Source organism: Cyrtonyx montezumae, unplaced genomic scaffold (genome assembly GCF_038088225.1).
Source record: "Cyrtonyx montezumae isolate F1298 unplaced genomic scaffold, pur_monq_1.0 scaffold_13, whole genome shotgun sequence".
Lineage (NCBI taxonomy): Eukaryota > Metazoa > Chordata > Aves > Galliformes > Odontophoridae > Cyrtonyx > Cyrtonyx montezumae.
The window spans coordinates 13,620,998-13,648,097 of NW_027071859.1; the positions used below are offsets into that span (position 1 = coordinate 13,620,998).

A 27,100-nucleotide genomic window follows, 5' to 3' on the forward strand; every position below is an offset into this window, starting at 1 on the left:
ATGGGGAGTGGCTGAGGGAACTGGAGTTCAGTCTGGAGGAGACTCAAGGAAGACTTTATTGCTCTCTACAATCACTTGAAGGTTGTGGTGAACTGGAGGTTAGCCTCTTCTCTCAGATAACAGAGACAGGACAAGAGGTAATGGCCTTAAGTTGTGCCATGGGAGGTTCAGGTTGGATATTAAGGAACATTTCTACTCATAGAGTGGTGAGGCACTGGCACAGGCTGCCCAGGGAGGTGGTGGGGTCACCATCCCTGGAGGTGTTCAGAAGGGTTGACGTGGCACTGAAGGATGTGGTCAGTGGGTGTGCTGGGGCTGGGCTGATGGTTGCACTGGATGACCTTAATGACGTTTTCCAACCTTTATGGTTCTACACAGGGAATTTTCTACATAAGACTTGACACGGTCTGAGTTAGTTCTTACACCAGCTGTGTACTGTCATGATGGAAATTCAGTTATGGCGTTCATTGTTACTCAAAAGCATTCACAGAGTGGAAAAATATCGTATCTGTATTTGTTGCTGCTCTTCTAAGTCAAAATCGACGTGTCCTGACACCCTTCACACGTGACAGCTCTGTGATGCTGCCGCAGCCTGTGGTGGGGGGCTGGGCTGGGTGATCACCAGAGGCCCCTTACAGTTCTGTGATTCCTGTTTAAAGCAGCGCTACAAAGAATGGAAGCGGTGCCCTACCATTTACGTTTGCGGCAAGGATGCCGCTCAACCTTTGCAGTAAGGCAAGAAAACGAACCCCGCTCAGCCACGCGTGCCCAAGCAGCTCCTTCCTACTCTATGATTTCAACCCGAGCACCGCCCGAAATACCAACGTTAGAGAACGCGGTTTCGCCTAACAATCCCCCCACAGCCCTCATTCCCGCTGCCGGCCGACGCCCCGAGCCGTCCGGAACGTGAAGCAGACGGAGCAGCACCGCCCACCGCGCGGCCCCGCCCGCAGACGGAGCACTGCTGCCGGGTCGGGGCGCGGAGCGCCTTCCGCTTCCCCTGCAGCCGGGAAGAGGCGTGCGGGGTCGCCATGCAGGTCTCCAGCCTCAACGAGGTGAAGATCTACAGCCTCAGCGCCGGCAGGAGCCTCCCTGAGGTGAGGGGTGCTCGGGCGGGACGCGTGGAATCCTCCGGTTCTTGTTGGATGCGTTGCTCTGAAGAGCGTTTGAGCTGAACTGAGCTGAGCTGTACGAATGCTTTTCCTTTGTAGAATCACGGGATGGTTGGGTCGGAAGATGTGGGCGGGATGCCCCCTCCAGGTCAGGCTGCCCAGGGCTCGCTCAGCAAAGAAATCCCTCCTGATGTTACTCCTCTTTTAGCTGAAAGCCGTTCCCCCCTGTCCTGTCGCTGTCAGGCCGTGTAAAAAGTGGATCCCCCTCCTGTTTATGGAGTATCCTTGGAGATGCTGAAACATGATTATGCTTATTAGGGGGATTTTTCATGTAATTAAGAAAAAAGAAGTGATATTTCACGCAAAGCTCTCGATTTTTTCAAGTTAGTTGTGTCAGTTCTGTGATTCCATTCACGTGCCATAACGTGAGTACTGATGTGTGTGCTTACTTACAGTGGCTCTCAGACAGGAAGAAAAGAGCGTTACAGAAGAAAGATGTGGGTGAGTGAGGCTGTATGTGTGTTATGCTAATCCACAGGTACAACTTACTTTGATAAATATGAATTTAAAGCTGTAGGTAATGCTGGAAGGCCATACTGCTGCTTCCTATGGAGCACTGTGTGGGTAGAGCATTGCCAGCATCATTTTCAGCCATTAAATACTGAGAGATGGTAGATTGTACACAAGTGTGGTGCATGCATCCAATGTATATTTTATGGTCAAGCCTAGCTGCAGGCCCCTATAATACATCCTAAGCTCAACTTAGAGTGCAGCTTTGTGATTTTACTCTAAACTTGTAATATCAAAGGAAATATACCATCGTGAGCATTGTATAAAGCAACCAGATAAAAAAAATATGCATGGAGGTAACAGCATGATGGAAGGTATTATGCATCTTTGTCATGTTGGATGTGTGACCTGCTGTGAATGTGTGGTGTAATTTGTCACGTGGTTAGCACCTCGTGGCAGACATCTGTTTGGGCTGGTGATCACTGGCTTCTCAGTGTTCATGTACTGCACTGCTCTCCTAGCATGTGTTGAACACAAAGATGTATCAAGTGTAATCAGGACAAATCTTAAAAGATAGTCAGTTTTATTTAGTGAACTCAGCATACTTCCATAAGAAACCATTACAGCTTTGGACTGATACAGCAGTACTTACTTTCCAAATAATTTGACTTTGTGTGTATTTTTTATTTATTTATAGATATCCGTAGAAGAATTGAACTTATTCAAGACTTTGAAATGCCCACAGTTAGCACAAAGATTAAGGTATCGAGAGATGGACAGTATATTATGGCAGTTGGTGAGTTAACTAAGTATCCCTCAGTAGCTGAGGTCAAAAGTACTAGTAATGTTTTGTCACAGAATGTGGCAGGTAGAAGACAGAGGTTTCTTTTTGTTTTGTTTTTTTAATGCAGCATTGAGTGTAACTTTGGAAGCCTACTCTTAAGGTGTGTTACAATGAATAACGGTAATGAAATTGTGAAACATTTAATTTTCAGCTGTATTAGAGGAGCATCTGCATTGTGAAAACAACTTCTTGTTTGTTTTTGTAGTGTGTTTATAAACTTGCTTTAAATAACTTTTGAGTATCACCAAGTATTTTTTTTAAAGGGTAGAGGATAAGGCTGCATTTTGTAACTGTCTAAGTGAGATCTTAACGTGAATATTTCAGCTAACCTTAATGACACAAGGAGGCTCAGCCTTTCAGGCTTATTGGAAGGTATTACTAAATTCTGTTACTGAGGCCTCTTCATCCAGTCACAGAAACGTAGTTGTAGTAAAGGATGTGTGTGTAAAACATGGTATTTTTAAAAAAGCGTTTTAGCGTTATCTCTTTGTTTAATTGTTTTATTAAAAATCAAATTGTTCTTCCAGGAACTTACAAACCAAGGATCCGCTGCTATGATACTTACCAGTTATCCCAGAAATTTGAAAGGTGCTTAGATTCTGAAGGTTAGTATAAGCTGTGGCTGTTAGTAGTAGTTTTTTGTCTGCAGTTCAGGCTAGACTCACACAGAAGTTTATCTCCCTGTTCTGAGGGGATGGATTATATGTTGGGGGAAACAGAAGAATCTAGAATAAAATCTCACCAGTCTTCACCTCTGTATTTTTCCTTCTCCTTTTTTTCTGTAAAGTTCTTTCCTCTCTTGGAGCTGTATGAAGACAATAAGATCTGCTCTGAGCCAGTAAGTGTGGGGCTCAGAGAGTGGTGTGGCTGAAGGCTTCTGCTCTTTTTGGGGATTGCTGTGTGTGTGTGGTAGCAGGCAGTTCTCCCTTCTGTTCTCTTCCCACTGTGAAGCAGTAAGGTAGGAGAATGCACTGTCCTTGCTCCATTTTACTGAAGCGAGTTCTTAAGTTTTCTCACTGTAGCCCAAGTCAATAAAAGAGAATTCCTTGATTTGTTTTTTATTTTTTTAGTTGTTATTATTACTTTTAGACATGGGGCCTTGCCTTTGCTACCGCCTAATTTCACATTGTTGGCTAGTATTTTAGAGGGATAATTGTAGAGGAGATGAGCGAAATAAGCCATCTAGACTCTGAGAAAGGAACAGTGCTGGCAGTTAGACTGGGGGAGGAGGTCTGAGCTGCCATAGCTCTGAGTCTTAGGGTCTGTAGATTTGGGAATTTATTTTATTTTTGTTCTTAGGAGTCTAATGGCAGAAGACAGAGAGGTGATTGAAGCTGAGAGGCTGAGCACAGAATAGCGCAAGACCCGAATCATTAGTGAGCAATGGAACTGGTCTGTTTTTGACATGCAGTGTAAAAATGTGACAGCTACTGAATTAGGTCAGATAAAGGGAAATAGAGCGTAGTGGTGTTTTGTTACTTCATTTCTTTGTACTGCAAGGAATCTTGTATGGTGTACAAACAGTGCTACAAAGTAGTATGAGGAGGGAGAGTGAGGAAGGATGGGGAGAGAAAGGTGTGGCATGAAAGAGACCCACTTTGAGCTCTAATTAACAGCAAGCATTTACTATTACAATGACTCATACTCTTTCAAAGTTAATTTTTTTTAACTGGCTTCTTATAAGACTTTAAAAGTGTGTTTAACTTGCGTTGTATCATAGAGTCACCTTAAATGAACTACCTTATTTAAATGGAAATAGTTTAGATGAAGCAGCTACTCCCTAATGTTCCAGACTCCCCTTATTTAAAGCTAGGCAAAGTTCCATGTGTTGCGGTGTTCAGCAGAGATAGTAGCCTTTGCATTTGTGATTATTGGCCCCTCAAAGCTCATTCTGTGCAAGCTGACATCTTAGAAAGGCTGTGTCTGAAGATGTGTGTGTAGTACATTTGTTCCCATGTTATTACCTTCTTAGTTCACAAAAGATCTGTGGACCACACACTGAAAAGCATTTGATTATACCTTCCCTGTGCCAAAGAATACACGGCTGAGCACTGTGTTGAGGAGCATGTCAAGTATACAAGAATGATAAAAAGATTACAAGATGTTTCTTAAATTTCTAAAGTTTTCTTAAGTTACTTATTATTTTGCAAATAATGTTGTCTAATTAAAGATTTTATCATGATGTCTGCATTATACATTGACACCTGTGGGGAGTACTTGTATGGCTAAAGGTTAGCAAAAGAGTAAATATTTTCAGGATTTGTGCCAATGTTTGCAAATAAATTTGCTTACTTAGTTAACTTAAAATTCTCTTGTTCTCTCCTCTAGTGGTTACATTTGAGATTTTATCAGATGATTACTCAAAGGTATGTTTAATGTTTTCAATGTATAAATGAGAGAATTGTGTAATACGTATATTAAAGTATATTTTCACATATAGTAAGGGCGGTCAATCAACGACTTTTGGAACGGATTATTTTTTATGTAAAAAACAAACAGGATAAACATTCTTTTTGTACCTTTAAAGCATTGTTTACTTTGCCTCTTTGTACTGTAATTTGCCTTACCAGTTGTAAAGTCTTTTGTCTGCAGTAGAGAAAAGCTTCAACAAGTCAGCTATCCTATGACCAAATTAATGTGAGAAACATAATTAGTTGTTCTTGCTGGGGTAACATTTGGTTATAATTGCTTGTGACAGTAGCCAGCATGCACTTTTTTTTGGGAAATGGGCTAGCTACAGCTGAATTAGCTATCATTGCTATAGCAAGTCAGTATAAGCACATGAATGAGGCAAAAATTGTGGAGAGAAGCAACGTTTTGTTTCATGAACTGCTATATCTGGAGGAAACAGTTGAGTTGTTGGAACTGTGGACCTTTTTCAGGCTCAGTACAGTTATCACTGCTAATTCTCTTCAGGGCCCCCAGAAAAATGCTCAAAATCTTGTGTGTTTTTTTTCCAGCTACAGCAGTTGGTATGATAAAAGATGTTACTCATTCCAATAAACTTAGCTAATTCATCAGAGTTTTAAGTCTAAAGTGAAATATGGAAATTTAAGGGCACAATTTTGCTGATTTTACTAGAACACAGCATGTTAATAGTTACATTTTTACTGTATTTTTTTTCTCAGAGACTTTAGCATTACTAGTATGGGTTTGTCTTATATTTTCAGAGACTTTATCTAACCTTTTAGCTCTAGGTTTTTCAAAGTTTTCCTTTAACAGTTTTCCAAGATTGTGTGAACTCAATGGAAGAATCTGGTGACTCATACATTATGGCACACTCTTGCTTCTGGCTGTAAAGACCAAGCAATTATTTGCAAGGCTTAGGAATATATTCTCATTTTTCACCCATTTCTGACTGGTCAGGCAAACAATAAGGCTTATGTGTGTTTTGAACTGAAATTGATACTGTATTTCAAACTGGAGCCCTACTCTGACAGCCATATCTAAAATTTTATTTTCCAAAAACTTACTAAATTGTTAGAAAGAAAACTGTTTTCAGGCAGTTATCATATTATAAATATTACAAAAAGTGGGAACAGTATTTGAGAAATTACATTTGACATGGTTAGAATCATAAAAATATTCATTCTGAGAAGACAATCCAGAGTTCATTACCTGCCCAGAATAAGACATACTCTATGAAGAATTTTTCCTTCCTGTCCAGCCTGCCCAGCAGAACCTGAAGTTTTTGTTACTGCTACTGCAACAAGTTTGACTGTCATTTTTGTAAATGCACTTCAGTTGTAGGCTCTTATTAGATTGTTCCATAGTGTCCTCTTTGCCTTACTAACAAACTCAGATTCTTCCAAACTTTTCTTCTAGGGTTTGTTTTCCACCCCTTGTCTGGTTTGCATTTGTTGATGTTTTCAACATTCCTCTTGAATTGAGAGCCCCTACATAAGATACAGTGTCTCACGAGCACTGTGCAGAAAAATGAAAGTGTGTTCTCCCCAGTTAGCTCCCACTAACCTTATAAGGTGTCATTTTGAGGCACAGTTGTGTTTTCACAGAGCATACTGTTCACTTTTGTTCGTGTTTGTAAAGTCAGTTACGTTTCTGCGCTCTCTCACAGTTTAGACTTAGTTCTGGACTTAGGAGAGAGTGATATCTCTTCTACTACAGTCTTTTCTACAAAGGCAAGAGTTTCCTCTCTTCTTTTTTCAAAGGCTATGCTATTGCTACCCCAAGCTTGTAGTTTTCAGAATTAATGTATTACGAAGGAAAAACAAGCATGACTTCCACTTGAGTTGTATCTAATGAAAGAGGACATCATTATCTTCAGGTCCCACACTGTAGATATTTCAGCTTAAGACCTGAATTTACTGGAGGTTATGTAGCTGTTAGCAGAATATCTGCTTGTTTTTGGCAACTCCTAGAAAACTAAGTCTTTTTGGTAATTTACAAGAAAACTCAGCAAACAGTGTTTTCTCTATTCCTGGTAAAAAGTTGATGGCTTACTGATAGTGAGTTAACAAGGCAATACTGATTGTTTCAGCTAAATGTGGTTTAATTTTGTGTTCTTCTGATGATTTCTTTAACTTCTGTGCTACAGAAAGATAGGGAGATTTCACTGTTGTCACTACAAAAATATGTAGAAAATATGTATTCTTTTTATTGTTTAAAACAATGAAGTAAAGAGCATTGCTTGTTGTAAACCTCCAGTTAATAACATAAAGAAGTTAAGTTAAGCACACAGAGGGTTGACTGGCCTGTGTATGAAAACACATTGTTGTATAACATCAGCTGTGCAGCTGCGTTTATAATCATGCATGAAATAGTAATTACACTTCACAAGTGATACCTCTGCTTCATCTTGTGTCTTAAAAGAGCGAGACTTAGAAAAAAAATTGAAACAGTAGAGTTTCTGCTATTAGAACAATTAAAAGTACAGAAGGGACATAAATAGACATAAAGCAGTTACCCAGATCAGTACTTTGTACATATCTCATATAAAAAGAAAATGTGTAAATGAAGATTACAGATGCAAAACAACAATTGTACTTTGTCTTTCCTGATCTGCTCAGTATTAGTATAGATAGCAATATAGTACAGAAGGGGGAGATTTAAGATCTTAGTTATTTACTATTGTGTGAAGATATATGGACTACAAACGTTCTAAACTGGCACCTTTCTGATCTAAGCTAAAGAGAGTTGAGCCTCAGAGTCAGTTGTTGGCCTGTGATTATTCACATTGCTAAATTGTTTGCCTGTATCATGAAGCAGTTCTGGGCCAGAGATTATTAATGCATCTCATAGTGTCTGGGCAAGGTTTAAGGTACAGTGTGGACGTGATGAAAGCGTGAAGAATATGAACATGAGTTGTGCTGTGTTATTTACTAGTATAGATCTAGCTTCCTAGTGATGCCTTACTGCAGACTCTGAGGAGCAAGTTGTCACGGTTTCAGAAAAAACTTTCAGGTTATTACATATGCTACAGTAAGTACTCATTTTATCTTTGTTAAAGAGATTGCTGTGGCAAATGAGAATAAAGAATGAATTCTGTCATTGTAGTAGAAATTATTTAAGTGGATAAACCTCTGCTAGTAAGGGTTATGGAGCCCTGGCACAGCTGCACGGAGAGGTGGTGGAGTCTCCTTCTCTGGAGACGTTCAAGCCCCTCCTGGACGCCTACCTGTGCAACCTGGGCTAGGGAGCTGCTTTGGCAGGGGGTTGGACTCCATGATCTCTGGAGGTCCCTTCCAACTCCTACTATTCGGTGATTCTGTGGAAAAGTCACTGGAGGTTGTTTTCTGAGACAAGTTGAGAAGCTTCTGTTATCTCTTCTGTACATTTCAGTTATTTGTTTTATTTTCAGATTGTCTTGTTGCAGTGTGACAGATATGTGGAGTTTCATTCACAGCACGGGCATTACTACAGGACAAGAATACCAAAATTTGGTAGAGATTTCTCTTACCACTATCCATCATGTGACCTGTATTTTGTAGGAGCAAGGTAGTGATTGAACTATTCTGTTTCACTTCTGTTAGGGATGTTTTCCAAGAGCTAAATGAATGTTAACTGAAAAGTAAAAAATGCCACTGTGTTGGAAAAAGCAGGTGGAGACTGCTTATGAAGAGTGAAAAATGTGAAAGTCCAAAATTCATTCAGTTTCCTGCATTAAGACTTTTATTCTTTGATTCAGGTACTTGGCAAATTTATTGTCAAAATTGCAATTCATTGTACTCTGTTTTAAAAGTGACGAACATCTAAGTAAGGAAAATGAACTGCCTTTTTCTGTCTTAGTGTTTTTTTACTGATAAAATGGGAGTGAAATGATGGGAAATAACTAATAGAAACTGTGAGAAGACGGTAAAAATAAAATGTGATCTTTAAGGTTTGAAAAAAATTTTAGCAACTTTTTTATCAATTCAAGATGTTACATCAGTTGAAATAAATTTAAGGATGTTAAGAAAGGATTTAATGTATTTTTTTCCCTATCAGTAAAATAATTAATAGGATTTGTTACTGAAATGTTGTAAATATCCTTCACTATCCAAAGGGAAGCTACAGGAAAGAAGGGGACAGACTCTTCAGCAGGATCTGTGGTGATAGAGCAAGGGGAAATGGCTTCCAGCTCAAAGAGGATAGATTTATGTTAGATATAAGGAAAGAAAAATATTTTACAGTGAGAATAGTGAGGAGCTGGAACAAGTTGCCCAGAGATGTGGTTGATACCCCATCCATGGAGGCTTTCAGTGTAAGGCCTGGGCAGCTTGACACAGCTGTGGTGTCCCTGTTGATTGCAGGGGAGTCCCTTCCAACTCTTAAGGAGTCTATGATTCTATTCTATGATTTTTGATGAACATACACATTGTCCTTTTTTCAATCTATAGGAAATAAGTAGTTGTGATTTTTTTTTTCCTTTGTAGTTCTGAAGTATACCGGCTAAATCTGGAACAAGGAAGGTTTCTGAACTCCCTGCAAACTGAGGCTTCGTAAGTAATTGTAATGCTTGATGTCTGTCTTCTGTCCACCAGGTGGAACCAAACTACTAAGCTGCTCACCATCAGTACTGTGATGTACTATGTACACCATCAGTACTGTACTATCTGAATACTGCCCAAATAACAATGTAAAGTAGAACTGAAAAGCAACATATACAGAGTCTGAACCTCATTTTATTTTATGTCCTGTAATTCTTTGTACTAGTTTTTATATTTTAAAATAATCCATGGAAGAAAACTCAACTGAAATCGCTTAATATAGACTTATAGTAGTATTATATAATTTTGCCATTGCAACTCAATTTAGGCATCACTCAGGGACCTGTGCACAGGATATGTACTTTCCCAGACATATCTTTGTCCTTCTGCTCTTGGAGTAGCCCAAAAAATGTGTTTTTGGGGTTGGTTTTTTTGTTTGTTTGATTGATTTTTTTTTAATATCACCAGCAGGTATTTGATTCTTTTGAAAACCACAGCAATAGCAGGAGCTGGGCTTCTTTTGTATGTGGAGAAGCAGATGAGAAGAACAGTCTTGAGCAGATAAAGTTGCTAGTTGGTGAGCAATGGGTGGCACTCAGTGGCTCAGATAGCTTAAGGAGCATAGCAATATTTGGTTGGGCACAACTATAGAGAGCTAGTAGTAGTGGGGGAAAAATAAAAAAGGAGAAATCCTGGAGCAGCAGAGCTGAATCATACTTGAAATCTGAATCAGGGAAATGACAATTGAAGATTTGGAAAGCCTGTGAGACAGGGGATCTGGATGAGTTATAGAATTATAGGTGACATTCTTAAGATAGAAGTTGGGATGAGGGGTGTAAGGAGAAATATTTATATTTTGGAAGAATTGTTGGAAAGGTGTGCAGCTGTGTGTTGAGCAGCTGAGAAATGGAGTACTTGGAAGAGGAAAGAGAAGACAGCCCAGCCTGTTCATCAGAATATGTTGGACACGTAAGCTTCCAAACATATGTAATCAGGAAGAACTTTTGATGTAACTGAGTTGTTTAAGAATACAGGGGAACAGAGTAATACAGCAGGGCTTGGTGGTAGGTGGTGGCCATGAGCAGAATGTTGTAGAATCACTGAGGCTGGAGACCCTGAGTCCAGTCTCCTGCTCAAGGCTTGGCTGGTGCTGAATTCAGATGAGTTTTCCCAGGTAGTTTTGTAAACTCCGAGAATAGAAATTCCAAAGCTTATTTTGGCAGCCTGTTCCAATGATTAGGTACCCTCAAGGCATAAGAATATTATCCTTACATGCAGTTGGATCCTCACCCATCTCGAGATATCAGCACTGTCTCTGATTTTTTCTGATAGCAAAGATAAGTTTCTCTTAAGTATGGGAAGCTGCTACTAGGTTGCCATCCACTTACAAGCCCCCTCCCCCCCCACTCACCTCTTTTGCTTTTCCAGGCTAAGCAGCAGTGTCTGTAATTACAGAAATCTTTTTAGTTACGTTATTCTGAAGTCATGAAACTTGTTCTTTTTTTCTGTTTTAGGGAGAGTAATGTCTGTGACATAAATCCTGTACACTACTTATTTGCTACAGGGACAGCTGAGGTAAATGTTTGCATTCCTTCTATAAAAAGGGCAGGAGTGTTTGTATCTCTTTTGTATTAGTGTGCATGAGGATAAGGAATCGTGACAGAAACCTAAGTTATTAATTTGATCTTGTTTGCTGTATTAAGTATAGATCTGTTAAACAGGAAGACTTCTGGAGCAGTGCGGGTACAATTTCTGAAATAACTTGCTTGCTGAGTTGGATGAGATTTTGCAGAAATAATGTTTTTATTAATTTGAGAAAATGTTATCTTGCCTAAGAATGTAACTGTCAGTTGAAATCAGCTAGCCTGTGCACCCACTTAGTCTTGAGAAAACTGGTGTTAACCATTATCATTCACAGCACATTTGTTTTAAATACAGATGAAATGTTTGGAGCTTGTATGCCATGATCAATACAACTCTTGTCAAACTAGGGAATTTGATTTATTATTCATAGATAAAATAATAATTGTATTTAAAGACTTCCTTAAAATGAATTTTCTAAACTCTTCAGGGTAAAGTAGAATGTTGGGATCCTAGAACTAGAGGTCGAGTTGGACTGCTGGATTGTGCTTTAAGCAGCGTGACAGCAGACACAGAGTGAGTAAAGGCTACCTTCCCAAAGGACATTCTTCTGGTGTTTTTGTTTCTTTGCTTTGAAAAGTTCTGCTATTAAAAACAGTCCCCATTATCCATTGCCTTCTCATTGCTAGTGTAAATAGGTTTTATTGCTTATAAAGTAACTCTTAGCCACTGTTACTCAGATCAGTATCTAATTTTCTATACAGGTTACAAGTGTAAACAATTCTGCTTTTTGAAGTGATTTGTTTCAGTTTATGTCCGAATAATTTATGCTATTGTACCTATTTTTAACACATGAAAAGCATTCACATCATTTAGAGAGTGCATCTAACTGTAAGAATTGTGCTTTTCAGGGTAAATTGTTTGCCATCTATTTCAGCGCTGAAATTTGATGGGGCTTTGAACATCGCTGTTGGGACATCTACTGGGCAGGTAGACTTAACTTCTACAGCAGTTCTTAGGAGATCCTTTTGCAGTTGCCAGTCATGGTCTATAGTATGCTGAGTGCACTTAAATGTAATACGTAATAATACAAGAATTTCTAAGACTGTAAATTAAGTGTACATAGCAGTAATAGCCGTTCTTAAGCTGCAAGTTGATTTGTCACACAATCCTGTTCTTCAGAATGCTGAAGTGTTGGCTTAATATCATCACAACCTCCAATGTGCATAGTCTAAAATTTCAATCTTTGTGGTTTACTTAAGACTTAAGAATCAGAGGAAGTCAGCTTATTTTTTGAGACTGTCAGTACTGCCTCAGTGCAGTACATCTACTGTACCTTATTTTGATGGTGGCCAAACAAGCAGAAGTGATTGTCTTTCAATATTTTTTTTTCTCCTATCCTATGAAGGATCATTTTGATTCATTTATTTTTTGTTTCCATGGTAGCTGTCAAGTAGAGTATGTGGAATTTTTTTTCTGCTTTTAGTAAACCTTTAATGAGTTAAGAAAACTATTTTTTTGAGACAGTTATAAGAATTGTAGTAATACTGTTATCTGTCACACAAGCTCTACTGGAGATATATTTAAAATCTGAACTAAACAAATTGATAATATTTTTCCCTGAAATTATTAATATTCATACAAATGAGAAATTCAAGGTTTTTCACAGATTCCATTGGAATTTTTTTTAGAAAAAAAAAGTGTATTTCTGGAAGACAGCCAGTACTCGCCACTTCTCTGAAAAAAACATTGCCTTCTCTGTTGTTTTTCTGAGTGAAAGGGGTACTCACTGAACCTGAAGGGTGTCTGAAGATTTAAACCATTTGAGTAAGAATAGTACAAGAATCTGAAAGTAAGATATATTAGTGATTTAGAAATAGTAAGAGCCTTGAAAACATTTCATTTTTTCAATTTTAATTTCAACAGAAATGAAAAAGAGATAGTAAATTCTTGAATGCAAATTTAATTTTTCCAGACTAAAACATTTTGTGGTTCAAATATACTGTCAGAATAAAATGGGCTTACTTGGTCATTTTCAGATCTTGAAAGGATTTCTTGATGGAAAACAAAAATCTCAAGCTGAGTTAAATCATTAGTGAAGACCTCTTTTAACTCCTTAATCTTAAAATACTGAAAATTTGATCTGTCCTTTTATTCCTCAAGGTTTTGTTGTACGACCTTCGGTCTAGCAACCCACTGATAGTCAAAGATCACCAGTATGGCCTGCCTATTAAGTCAATTCAGTTTCAACGTCAGTTGGATTTAATAATCTCTGCAGATTCTCGAATCATAAAAATGTGGAACAGAGATACAGTAAGTGCTTTTCTGTTGCTGAGTTTGTATCGTTTCTTTTTTTTTTTTTTAATTTAATGTGCTACTTGAGTAATAAAGCTGAAATTTAATATAGGAAGTTGGAGTTTTAATGTGTTGTAGTTTACATAGCATTTTTCCTTGTCTGGCTAAGCAACCTATATCTGGAAAGGTATTCAGCAGCCTGTCAGGTATAAAGATACAGTCTTAGTGGGTTTTTTTTACCTATTTATGTCTGCTGATGATGCTTTTTTCAGCAGAAGGATTTAAAGACAAAAAGTGGTATCTTAGCCATTGACTTGGTGTGTCAGTGTTCTTTTTAAGTGGACTACAAGCATGCAGTGCAGAGAAAAATCGGTCATTCCATTTCTCTGCTCAAAGGAGGGCTAGTTTCAGATGTAGATCAGTTAGTATATGAAGTATTAAAATCAAGTGCTTCTTAATTTTACAGGAACTTACTTGGATTTTGAGGCAGATATTATGCCAAGATCCAAGTAACAGTGTGCATTATACTGTATTAATGGATTATGTTGTAACAGACAACATCTTTATCCCTGTCTTTTGCACCTATAGGCAAAGTTACAATCTAATTATTAAGACTTTCTTTTGTTACATTATGCAATTTTTTTTTGTCTTTCCATTGACACAGCTTGTACAAAATGTTATCCTGTAGATTCATTCTAATTCTACTGTAATTTGATTTGGTCGAAGAGGCTATCTTTAGTCACTGTATTCCTTCTAAATAACTTGATCCATGCTGTATCTGTTATTTTCTAGCTTTGTAAACAGATCAAGAGCAGTTAACAGTAGTTTAGAAGCACTTATTTTCTAACTATTTCAGGCAGCCATTTCTCTATTGTTGCATTTCTTCAAGAACTTTCAACAGTCTTTTTTTTTTTTTCCTATGATTGGAAGCAATTTTTTTAAGCTCTTCAGTTACTTTTTATTGTTTAAAAAGGCAAATAATTTATTGGATATTATTTAAAACATCTGCAGTGGCCTCTCTCAATTTTTCCTAGGTATAGAGATTTTCCTTACTGAGAATTAAACAGCACAAGGTTCGTCAGGTGGCCTCTGCAATGGGAAAAGGGAGGGTTTCTTAGTGCTGGAAGGCAAAGATAACTTTGGACTCTTTCCTAGAGTATGTTCCAGCTGGCTCCACTTCTCCCAGATGTTGGTTCCTGACTATCTCTGGCTGGGAACCAACTGCAGAGGCAGACTGCGGGGTGGAGAGCATATGGCTTTGATACCAGAATAGCCCCATGCTGAGACGTGCCTTGGGGTGGGGAGCGTGAGGCTTTTGTCTGCTAAGACTGGGGTGGGGGAGGACTCTTATTAATCATCGGGGAGAGACCAGAGATGGGTGGGGTACCAGCATATAACTGGGTGGGAAAGGAAGGGCCCGGAAAGGTAGGTGGGATTGCTGCAGGGAAAGAGAAAAGAGGAATAGGATGAAAATTTGCTCTGTTCCTGTCGCTCATTTAGAATCGTGTAGGCATGTACACTCATGCTTTGTATTCTGTGGCCCAGTTCTTAGACACACTTCTTCAACTGGCTGCATTGTGTCTTGGCTTACAAGAGCACCTGTATTTTGTCTGGATTTTTCAGCCTCTGTTCCAGTTCTTAGTTGTTGAAAATCTTGTTTTCTGCTTTTACTGTTTTCTTAAATAACCATTATAAATTCATTTCTGTGCTAAGCTACATACCAGCGGATGCTTGTATTATTTTTATTTTGTGTTTAGTCCTCTTTAATACTGAGTTTGTAAACTTACAAGTGAAGTGCCGAGCCACGTTTCGCTTTATGTAGACATGGGCAGGGTGGAGGTCCCAGGCTGCACAATAATATTCCACTCCCAATCCATCATTTCAGTTAATAACACTGACCAAAATGAAATGGTTTAAGATCACCACGTTCAGACTTGAACAAAATGAGGGTTACGCTGGCCATGTGCCAGGAGCTTGTGGACCTCATCCTCCTTCTGCATAAGGTAAAATGAAGTGAAACTATTGTGTCTTTTCAACACAGAACTGTGAACCAAGAAATCAGAAGTGCCACTTTACCTTTTGTGTCCTCAGTAACCTGTAGGCTGCACTTACTTGCAAGATTTGGTCAGGGACAGAATACTAAGTTGAGCTTCTATGTTACGATCAGATACTTCAGTAACATTTTATTGTTCTGTATATTCTGTGCTATCTTTATTCTGTCATGTCCTTAGCTGCTGTAATGGTAAATCTAATCTTTAGATTTACCAAACGTGTTATATTGTTTGAAATTCTTTATAATATGTTATCTTCCTTCAATTACAGGGGAAGATATTTACTTCAATGGAGCCAGAATATGATATCAATGATGTCTGTCTTTATCCAAATTCAGGTATGTTAGATGTATTGATGTCTTATTAAATTCAGAAAGGAAAGTGTATGTTAGCCCATACCATATCCCTTTTTTTTTTTATGTAGGTGATACATATTAGGTCTACTCTTCTCCTTATTACACAGCTAGGAAAAAATGTTTAGTTGCTAGTTAGTGTCAGTTTCCTCTGCATCTGCATTAAATCAAAGACTGCAGTTAGAAGCTGCCGTGCTTTCGATTGAGTGAGTGATTTCTTTTGCCTTTTCAAGTATCTTAAATATCTCATAAGAACTTTATCTGGAGCTTAGCTTAGACAAAAGGACAAGTTAGCGCTTACTTTCTAGAGCTAGGAAAAAAACTTCCAACAAGTTATTTTTACAAGCATTTACAAGCATTTGATCTTTTCTAAGCATGATACTCACTGTGCCCTTGTTAAAATTGAATACTTTTGTTTTTAAGCGCGGGGGAGTCCACAGATCTGCATGCTTCCTCCTCAAATTTGGTGCATCTCATAACATTATGTTTCAGGGTCAAAAAAGGGCCACTCTTAACCTGTTTCCAGATTCTATTTCATGGGAGAAAAAAGTATTTTACAAGATGGTGATTGCATGTGCACGTGTGCTTTAGATGGATTGCAGCTGACCTTAATTTTTCCTGTAGTTGCCTAGTTCTTAATGAGCGTGTGATGTATGCTTCCTGTTTAGAAAGCATCACTGAAAAGGTGAAAGAGACATTATGGCCTGTAGGATGGCAGAGGGCAAAGTTCTTGATCAGAGAATGCCCGTGTTGCAAACTCTGCTATTATCTTTAGAGAGGTAGCAGTGAAGACAGAGCAACTTGGATTTTGATTCATACTAACAGCTCAATTCAAGATTGTAGATAAGTGAGTATGAGATTTCTAACAAGTTAAAACTTATCTTGTCTTTTCTGCCAACTTCAGTTAAGAATCTCTGAATTCTTATTTTTTTTTAAGATGAGCACTTGCATGCTGAGCTCTGCTGAGACGGCAGACATTTTTGACTGCAGCAACAACAGTATGAGATCTGCAGGATCCTGATAATGAAAATATTAGCTCACTGTAGTTATGCTCAGGATTCTACCCCTCTGAAACAATGCGGTCTTCAAGTTCTTAGTAATTGGACTGGGTTTTTCTGAGCAGTAAAGAAGACAGCAAAATTTAGGGTGCCTGGCACTAATTCATTGCTACTTAGAATTTTAAGTATGAACGTGCAAGAAAGTACTTCCAGTCATATCAGTGCTGCAGTTGTGGAAAGCCAGGAGAGGCAAAAACATGCAAGTGCCAGTATGGCTGTAGCTCGGTGTTGTCATTGGGTCCCAGCATTCCTAGGACACACCTGGACATTCAGGAGCTGGCATGGCACAGGGAAATCCCAAGACTTTTGTCCAGTCTGTGCTCTTGTGCTTAATTTGAAGCTACTGTTGAGAAAACCCATACTCTAATCTAACCCTTATCCTCCCTCATTCACATAAAAAAGCTTTGCTGTTTGTCATTGTGTGGAACAAAATACTTTTTCCTGTTTTATCTCACTGACGTGGTCCAAAATTCAAAATGTCTCTCATGAGAAACTCACTGGTTTTGTTTCTTACTTGAAGAGAGTAATATCAGAAATGTTATGAACGAGAAGGCTTTCAGAAGGCTTTTATTTTGAGAAAACTGGTGCCTAGTATTTCTAGATGTTTTACGTCTACCTTTTATGTTTGTAGTTTTATTCTACTACTGGCTATATTCAAGTTGTGTTTTAAACCACAGAAGGTAGCAACAATTTCTTTTGGTTATTCTATATTATATTTTTATACAAGTAAAAACTTTACTTTTTCTGGAACTGTTTATCCCATTTACTACTGCTTCATATTCATGCTTTCATTCCTTTAAATCAGTGGTACCATAATTTTTATCACTAAGGACAGTCTTAAAATACTACTTCTGTGAATGAAGAGTTGTCTTTTACTTCCCTTTTAAAGTGATCAAAGCAGACTGCTGTGTAGCTTGCTAGGGTGTGGTTCTTCTTTGGTTAGAACTAATGACCTGAAATGATGAAAATGCACACAGACATCTTTCACTGAGTTGTTCCTTTTTTTGTTGTTGTTTCTGTATTTCCCCTGTAATATACGCCCATGTACTGAAGACGGTTTTCCAATCTTTAATTATTAGTGGAAGACTCTCAGAGGAGTTTTTCCCTTCACTGTCATCTTTTAAGCACCTGCAGAATTAATTTCTATTGTTTTATCTCTAGTGATTCATATTCAGTCAGTGGAGAAATGCTTTGCCTGCTGTAGCAGCAGTGAGCATGCTGATATACTAATGGAGCAGATCATCTGTGAAAAATATGCCATGAATTCTTGCTTTTTTTCCTTGAGTTGCCTGCAACTCTTTGCAGATTCGGTATTAAGCCTTGGTTTGCTGACTAAGCTTTCTCAAATTTCTTGCTTTGCCAGGAAAGCAGGCCCCCTTTTTTCTGATACTAGGAGTCCAGCTGCATTGTATGTTTTTAATAAAAGGATTAGGTAGCAAGGATTACTCCACCCATGTTAATTGTGTTCCTGTAGTTGGGTGTAAATTATATTTCTGCCCTCTGGGTGTGTGGTAACTGCCCCAATTATTCTTAGTCTCAGTGGCATGTGTTACTTCTAGATCAGAACGTTATCTAACTTGATTGCTCTTTTATTCTTCATGCTCTATCTTCATGTATTTCATAGTGATCAGCTATGTTGGAAAGTCGAATCTGAAATAAACATGCAAGTATATGTCAAGTGTCCTTGCTAAGCTCCTATCCAGAATGAACTTAGAGTTCTTTCTCATCTTGAGTGTACCCAGGTCTTGTGGCAGTTTCAAATTTTTCATGGATTTTAATATTTGCTGAGGGAGTTGGCAGAGGTGATTGCTGAACCGCTATCTATCATCTGATAGGTCTTGGAGAATGGGAGAGATGCCTGAAGGCTGAAGGATAGCCAGTGTTACTCCAGTCTTTAAAAAGGGCAAGAAGGAAGATCTGGGGAACTACAGGCCAGTCAGCTTTACCTCCATCCCTGGATTGGAGATGGAGCAGTTTGTTCTGGATGCTGTCTCCAGGCAGTTAGAAGAAAAGAGAGTGATCAGGAGTAGTCAGCATGGGTTCACCAGGGGGAGGTCGTGCTCGACCAACCTGGTGGACTTCTATGATGTCATTACTGGCTAGTTGGATGAGGTGAGAGCAGTGGATGTAGTCTATTGATTTCAACAAGGCATTTGATGCTGTCTCCCACAGCATCCTTATAACAAAGTCAAGGAGATGTGGAATGGATGAGTGGACGGTGAGGTGGGTTGAGAACTGCTGACTGACAGAGCTCAGAGAGTTGTGATCAGTGGCACAGAGTCCAGTTGGAGGCCTGTATGTGTGTGTGAATATGTGTGCCTGAGTGTGTGTGAATATATATAGGTAGATTTTTTTTTTTAATGTAATGATATCCTCCTGTGACTAATATTTTTTGATGTGGAAATCTCTTTTTAGGGATGCTAATGACTGCCAATGAAGCCCCTAGAATGAATATCTTTTATATGCCAGTAAGTAATACAATTTGTTGCTGATATTGCCCTTGTAAATCTGTCAGTAGTTTGGTGCCGTTCATGTTTTCATGTCAGAAAGTGATTTCTGCAAATTCACGTCTACGTTCTCTGCTTTCTCATGGTAAAATGCATTTAAGCTAACCCTAATTTATTCATATAGTGTGTTGAATTAAAAACAAAAAAACCCACAACAGACAAACAAGCAAACAAAACAGCTTGTAATTTGTCTTTTCCTACCAGTTCCAAAAACTGGCGGGTGGTAGTAGAAAATGCAGATCGGGTTTTGACATGAAAAAAGTCAAATGTTTTTGCTAGCTGGTCAGAAAAGAATTGCTAAGTAGGAACTGTGTAGCTTGCTTTCAGGTGATAGTTTTGCTCTGTTGAAAAATACTTCATAGAGTCTTCAAATAGTAGTACGTAGTGATGTAGTCACTGCAGGAAATATTCTTCTCTATTCTGACAAGGATGTGTTATTGTGTGGTTTTATGTGTATGGTTGTTAGCTGTACCTTCTGTTCAGTGCCCAATGTGGAGCTCTTCTCTTGAGAAGACCACATGTTTTCCTTCAGTGTTTCAGGGGTACTCAGCAGCAGGTCTTTGGGCGTCAGCAAACTGCACGTGCATTTCACTCTACTTTTGTTGCTGATTCTACAGTACTGACACTAGGGTGTTCTTGGCCTGGTAGGAGATGAATACTTGGGTGTACGTGCAAACCTTCCAGGCCGAAGAGCATACTGAGTTTAAAAATTGTGTATGCTTCTCCATAAGTCACTTTCTTCACATTTTGGACGAACTATTGATCTTCAGAGATCAATTTTAATTTTCTTTTTTTTTTCCGCCCTTCAGGGTCTTGATTATACTTAAGGCATAGAGATTAATTAGATTAGTTTTTCTGTTATGGAATATACACTGTATACATGATATGTATACATGTTCTAACCACAATAGTATACTCCTCTGAACTATTCTGTACACCATTTATACTGAGCTGTGTTGTCAGACTTTTGTATCTGAAGAAACGTAGAATGTTATACATAAGGTTTTTGTGTGTCATTTATGTCAGATTGTTTTGGGGGTGTTAAATTGTCTATTTCTTGAATTCTAACCACTTAATATTATGAAGCTGTCCAATGCTTTAGGTGACAAAGGGCGGAGGAAGAACAAATGTTTTTCTGTTTTAAACCGTGTCTTACTAGTAGGTAGATGTGTAGAACACACTGTGGTATCTTCTCCTTTTTAAGGTTTGGGGAGTAGGTCTCCAACACTTTTTTATCGATCTGCTTTCTAATTAGTGGATTGGAGAAGGCGAACTCACATGTTTTCAGTCTGTTCAATTTTTAAAACTTGAATTGTCTAGTTGCTTCATCTAAATAATTCTGATGGGGAAAAAAAAAGCATTCTTTGTGATGCTAAGGCTAGGGTTCAGCTTCTGTCTGAAAACTGAACACTGAGATTTTTTTTGTTTTCAGGTGTGTTTGATAGATGAACTGTACCACTGTAGCATCTTAGAGGAGCATTAAAAAAATAAAATCATTTTCTTGATTTGTCACTAGATATAAAAGTTGCTAGAGTTTGTTCTAGTTAGTATAGTCTGCAACGATAATCAAAATAATAAAAAAAATTATTCTGCTCTTTAAAAAAATGTCACTTTCACATAATCCACTCTGAGTATTGTATTTATGTTTCTGAAACTGAATACGGAATTTTTAGCTAAGAAGTGTAAACATTCTGTATTAGCTCTAAGATTATGCTCAACAGACGTTAGTTGTGAACATAAATACTGCCTAATACTGTCCAGTACTTTTTCAGGACACAGGCTATTCCAATGAAAATCAACATTAAACCATATTTCTTTTTCAGTATTCTCTGATTAGGTCCACCTGGACTTGCTTGAATCATAACTTCTTATGGGTTTTAGGTTCACAGTGACACGTGAACATACAAATGGATCCAAGATTGGTTCCCAAAGGATTAATCTAAAAGATAAATATAAATAAGAGGGTTTTTTATTTTGTTTTGCTGTTTTTGTTGTTTGGTTTATTTTGAATGTCTATAAGGACACTTAAAATTTGTTTCAAGGCTACCAGCCAGGCTACATTTGCTTTTTTAATAAGCTAAACTCCTGCAGTTCATGTCAGTGGCTTCACAGCTGAAGACTGATGAAAGGACCTTAAGTATTGGAATGATTGTTTAATTCAGCAATCTCTAGTTCACTGCAAGTGAGTATTTTCAGTTAGTACAGAACATGTAATATTCACTTTAGACAACAGAAGAGTTAAATGTAGAAGATGATGTAAAAGCAGAATTTTCATACTCTGCTAACTTGCCATCTCCCTTTTCAGTGGTGAGAATGAAAGGACTGGCATAAATAGCATAGTGTAACTGAAGGGTTACTTGCCACATTTCCTAAAAATTGAGTATGTAGCTCACAAAAGCTGCTTTTGTTGGCTGTATTTATTATTATTATTTCTTTAATCTTCCTTTTAAATTGAGAAAATGAAGAAAATATAAAATGGAGAAGTCAGCATTAGGGCTCCAGGGCATTTGTTATTAAGGAAAACTCAATGTTATTAATGTGTTCACATTCTCCTTTTATTCCTTGATCTTTGGGGCTCGTTATTTGAGCTTAGCAATGCACACCTGTCCTTTGGTTTGTATGTCAGTAGATTATTAAGGCATGTCTTCTACCTGTACTTGGAACACTGAATAATTTCCTTTGTACAAACAAAGATGAGTTTGGTTGTGTGCATCTCTGGAGCAAAGCGTGAGAGAGACAGTGATTTGCTCTTTTACCTGATCTTCTTTCAGAAAAAATTTCTGGCTTTTTGTAAGAACTAGGATTCACTGTTTTCTGTTGTTTGTTTGCTTGGTTTTTGTTGTTGTTGTTTGTTTGTTTGTGTGTGTGTGTTTGTTTGTTTGTTTCAGAGAATAGCTTAATTTTCCTTTTGCTTGTTTGCTTTGAGATAGGGCACATCTTAAATGCTATCCGTGACTCTCTTTTTGAGATGCTGACAAGAACAAAATTATAATCCTAAAATGCCACAACAGAATAAATGCCTGAGGGAAAAACTACTGCTATGGAGGATAGTTGTGTTTCAGGGCTCCTGGAAGTACTTCTGTGTTTGATTGCTCCAGCCCTTGTTGCCCGGTAGTGTTAGTAATTACTACTCTTTCTTGAGGGTTTTTTTGTTTTTGTTTTTTCAGTCTTCATTGGTGTAACTACAAGGGAGTACCTTGAATGCTTAAAATCTTGGATTTTATGGTGCTGGGCTCTACTTTACAAATTAGGAAAAAAAATCATTTCAGAAGAGATGTGCAGAAGTCTTACAGCACAGGAGCATATCTCCATGGATGGATGCAGAATCACCCAGCATCCTTTCTCCTTGATTGGAGTTGGCCAGACAGCATAGGACTCAGCCTCTCAGCAGGTTTTATTGGTGTGGGCACAGCACTGTGCTAATGTAGCTGTATGACTTCTGAACTGGAGCTGGTGTCTGGCTAGCTTGGAATACAGTCTGACTGAGCTCATGTCTGAATGAAGTATCTGTCTACATGTGCCCGTTCTCTCCACTGTTAATGCCAAAGCTCAATTTCCATTGCAAAAAATGACTTGTTTCTCTTGAACTTCAGGGTTATGAAGGAGTTGACAACAGCTATCATAATATTGTCTGTGAATGAAATAGCATGCTTCAGCTTTTGGTGCAGGATTTTCAGCATGATAGGTATGACATTTGAGACTCGGAATGTCTGAGAGGACTATATTTTTCTTAAAAAAGAAAAAAGAGAAAAAATAATAATCAGAGCAGTTGTTTCTTTTGTCTGCAAACTATTAGTAGAGGTGGGGAACAATGAGGGGTTTACTAGAAGGAACAGGCAGATTAGGTTTTAAATGATGCCCTGTGCAGGTACATGGTACAGAGAGTGAGTAAAATCCCAGCTGAATCTGACCATTAAAATGAAATGTTTGTTTTATATAGGTAACATCTTGAGCGCCTTTGCTTAGAGACTTTGTTTTTGTTTTATTTTGTTGGGCTTTAATGAGGGCAAGTGCCTCTGACTGGAATCAGGCTGTTTGCCAATAGTTTAATAGTTAACTTGCAGTTTATGCAAACGTTTGGAGCCTGCTTCTTGCCAGCTGGCTTCCTGGTACATCGCTTTGATGTGTGCCTCTGGAAGACTGAAATGAGAGCTGTGTGCACCTTGGGATACTTTTCAGACTACTGACTCAGAAACATAAGTTGAGTCAGTTAGTGCAACCTGGTTCTGTCCAAAGAAGTGAAGGGAGGAAGGGACTCTACCGACGTCTTGGTTCACTGGACTGGGATCTAAAGTGAGCTGGATTATCTTAAATTTAAGCTAAGCTGTCAGCTTCCATGCTAAGTAATGTTCTCTTTTCAGATCCTACATATTAGCTTCTGGATGCTTTGGATGGAAAGAGAGAAACACAAATGTTATTTATTCTGAATGTTTACTACTGGTTACACGAACGCATCTCATCTTAGTGCAGATATTTCAAACCATTCTTGTCTCCTTTATTGGACTTGAAACTTTGGGCCACATATACATACTGAAACTAAAATTTGCTCTATTCATTGGGTTGCTAAAAGAAGAGAGCAGTTAAGGTTTTAATTAATTGAGTGTAATATTCTGTGTTCTGGATGATTTTGTTTTGTTTTTGTTTTACTTTCCTGCAGTCTTGGCAGAAAACTCCCCGTGAGGCTAGAAGCAATGTACTTTTGGTGTAGGGAAGATATTAAGTTCTTTAAGAAAAATAAATCCTGTAGCATCTTTGGCTTTTCTTCAGGTGGTTTTGGAAAATCATCTGAAATCCTGGTGCTCTCCTAGATCAGGTCTGTTGGAAATGTTTCAAGGGTGCACCTCCAGGGACAGTGACTCCACCATCTCCCTGCACAGCCTGTTAAAATGCCTGACCACCCTTTCTGAGAATAAATTTTTTCCTAATATTCAACCTGAACTTTCTCTAGTGCAACGTGAAGCCATTAACTCTTGTTGCTTCACTAGTTACCCAGGAAAAGAGGTCAACTCCTACTTCGCTTCAGCCTCCTTTCAGGTAGTTGTAGTGACTGGCACTTTGACAGTAATGGAAAAGATTCTCACTAGCCTGTGAGATTCTGATTTCTTTTAGGATGTCTTCGTGTCTTCTGACTGGTAATATTAGCTCATCCTGAAATGTTTCAACTGTCTTCTTGAAGACGGTATGATTAGGCTGAATTGTTTTTAGAAGACAATTGTTCATCTACGTCAATGCAGCTGTTACCTCAGGACCTTTTAGGTAAGGTGGGAAGCAACCATGGAACTGAATTTGAGCCAAGAGTTTTTTTTTTTTCTATTCAGAAAACATGTTTCATTCCCTGGGAATAAAACGTTGTAAAACAATAATACAATATTTATGACATAGAATGGGAAATGTTGGTCTTAACTGTAGTTTTGCTTATTTCAGGATCTGTGAAATTACTATAAAGCAGAGATGTCACGGTGTAGCATGTTACGGTGATGCTTTGGGATGGTGTTAAAAACTTTCCATTAAGTTAAATGCATCTTTGGCCTTTAAGCTAATTTTAAGTTTTCATATATCATCCTTCTGGAACAATTTTCCATTCAGAACATTCTAATCCTTTATACATAAAATTGTGCAAACAGTATAACAAGAATGCCTGCTGGATGATACATCACCCATCTCACAGTATTAACAAGCTAAGGAAAAAAACCTATTTATCTTGATAAACAGAAATGTGGACTTCCTCTTTTTAACCTAAACACTATCAAACTGAAAAATAACACACTAGGCTTATTCCCAACAAAGGATATCCTCCATTTCCCATGCACTGGCTGAAAGAAGGTACTGCTTTTCACACATACATGGAAGAAAAACACCAGTCTGTGATAACTGGAAGCAATTTCTGAGCTTCCTGTAAAATCTGTTGTAGATGGTGGTGCTGCTGCTGATGTAGTAGTTCAGCAGGATGGATGGATTATGAAGAAGTGTGACAGACAACGTTTGCCCTCTTTTTTTCTTTAGTGGGCAGTGCTATTTATATCACAAGTAATTAAAAATGTAATTGCTGAGAAGGAAGTTTTATAATGTACTATGTTCTGTCAGCATGTGTGTTTTTAAGCTTTTTTTATCAGAAAAGACAAAAGACACGTTAATTATCAGAGTGATAACTTCAGCTGAAGATTACATTGTATTTCCAAAAGTAGAGAGCCTTGGGGTTAATCTGTATTGTCACCTGGCTGCATTACTAGTGATGCAAATGTGCTGAGTTATGACTTCTTTGCAAAAATAGTTCCGAAGTTGTGGGGATTTAAGATTGCTCTCATGCAAACCTGATGGGTGAATAGAGCTAATCAAATGTGTGAAAGCCAATGTTTAGAAACATTCTGACATATATTTCCTACTCACAAAAAATTATTTCCGTAGTTACATAAAACTTCTTATTAAAATTGTGCTCTGTAGGTTGGTTTCTGTGAAGGTGTCCTCGTTATCTGTCTGGAGGAGCTGCACATTCCTAACAGGTAGCTGCTTTTTCTTTCTTGTGTGTTGTCTGGCAGAAGTGCTGTAAACACCCAGACCAGTCTTGCTGCCAGATTTGCTAAGAGCAATTAAACTGCCATGATAGGGAATTATCAGAAGCTCACATACTCCTAGATTCCCAGTGGCTTGTCTGTTACATAAAGTAGTACACTAGTAGCACTTGCCATTACTTTTTTTTTTATCTGTAGCATTCCCCAAATATCTGTAAAATGCAGGTCGTGTTCTGAAATCCAGTACAATCAATTTGGTTTTCATGAGCTTAAAGATAATTATGTTGTAAAATTACCTGCCATCTGGCTTGCATTGCATGACCCCAGTTTCTAGACACAGAAGAGAGAAGCAAGTTACTGTGCAGGGTGACAGCTGGGAAGTTTCCCGTTCCATCAGAGATTCTGCATTCCTAGCTTATTCTTAGTTCTTCTTTCCTTGGAGGTTGCAATCAGCAGCTATTACATACGTAATAAAATCAATGTAAGTGATAGTTTTGAAGTTTTGTCAGTTCTTGGCCCATGCCTTTAGTACTGCAAGAGATGCTGTTACATTTTTTGATGCACGCTTTTACCATGTTGAAGCAGGTAGAACTCGTATGGAAGTTCTTTCCTGATACAGCTGATATATCCAGGGCAATAATGAATCCTCTCACTTTTGTTACCTGTTTTCCCTGCCATCATTTCTGAAAATGACGGGCAAGAGTGGTGGTGTGCTTGGAAAGTTTGGGGTACTTTTAATTCATTTTCTGTGGTGGGAAAGCACTTGAAGGTAGTCATGTTTTCTAAGGTGTGCTTTGAGAAGCCATTCTCTTACCTCTAGCTTCATTTGATTAGCTGACTTAATATGAAAGTAGTGGGTTCTTGCACTTGAAGTTTTTATTTATTTTCTGTTATCAGATCTTCGCAGTTCTGTATGTCTAGACGGAATTAAAAAAAAATAAGCATGAGGAATTTGAGTAATAGCAAATAGATAGAAATAGAAAACAGACCATACCGATACTGTCTTTTATTTATGTCAGCGTGTCAGAATGTGATAGGGATATTGATAAAAGCATTAGACTCCTTAATACCACCGGTGGTAATTCACTTGAGAAGTATCACTTTTTCTTCCTGTCTTGAGAGAATTACTCTAGTGTTTTTATTTAGTTTTGACAAGTAATGTTCTGTCTTTGCTGAAAAGTTATTTGCTATTTCTGTGGGCACTTGTTTCTCAGCATTACAAGGAACAGGACCTTTGCCTTCCTCAGAAAGTGGTAGCTTCAATGAGAAGACAGTTCAGTGAGAGCAGGCCTGTGGCTGGTAAGTGACTAGTATCTGCCAGCTTCTGGAGTCTGAGATTAATAAAAAAAACCAG

General features: G+C 38.2%; 1 protein-coding gene across 2 annotated transcripts in view; it reads left to right on the forward strand.

Moving 5' to 3' along the window:
• Positions 1 to 991: 991 nt before the first annotated feature.
• The window catches only part of NOL10 (nucleolar protein 10), a 450,419-nt gene continuing 424,310 nt past the window's right edge, over positions 992 to 27,100 (forward strand). For both annotated transcript variants that reach the window (XR_010621877.1, XM_065730723.1), the window contains exons 1-13: positions 992 to 1,097; positions 1,568 to 1,613; positions 2,320 to 2,418; positions 2,994 to 3,071; positions 4,795 to 4,832; positions 8,285 to 8,421; positions 9,339 to 9,404; positions 10,907 to 10,967; positions 11,464 to 11,549; positions 11,885 to 11,963; positions 13,137 to 13,286; positions 15,591 to 15,657; positions 19,146 to 19,198. Coding sequence is in view for 1 of the 2 variants with exons in the window: in XM_065730723.1 (XP_065586795.1) it covers positions 1,032 to 1,097; positions 1,568 to 1,613; positions 2,320 to 2,418; positions 2,994 to 3,071; positions 4,795 to 4,832; positions 8,285 to 8,421; positions 9,339 to 9,404; positions 10,907 to 10,967; positions 11,464 to 11,549; positions 11,885 to 11,963; positions 13,137 to 13,286; positions 15,591 to 15,657; positions 19,146 to 19,198 (1,026 nt within the window). In the remaining variant the exon portion in view is untranslated. The remainder of the gene's footprint in view (positions 1,098 to 1,567; positions 1,614 to 2,319; positions 2,419 to 2,993; positions 3,072 to 4,794; positions 4,833 to 8,284; positions 8,422 to 9,338; positions 9,405 to 10,906; positions 10,968 to 11,463; positions 11,550 to 11,884; positions 11,964 to 13,136; positions 13,287 to 15,590; positions 15,658 to 19,145; positions 19,199 to 27,100) is intronic.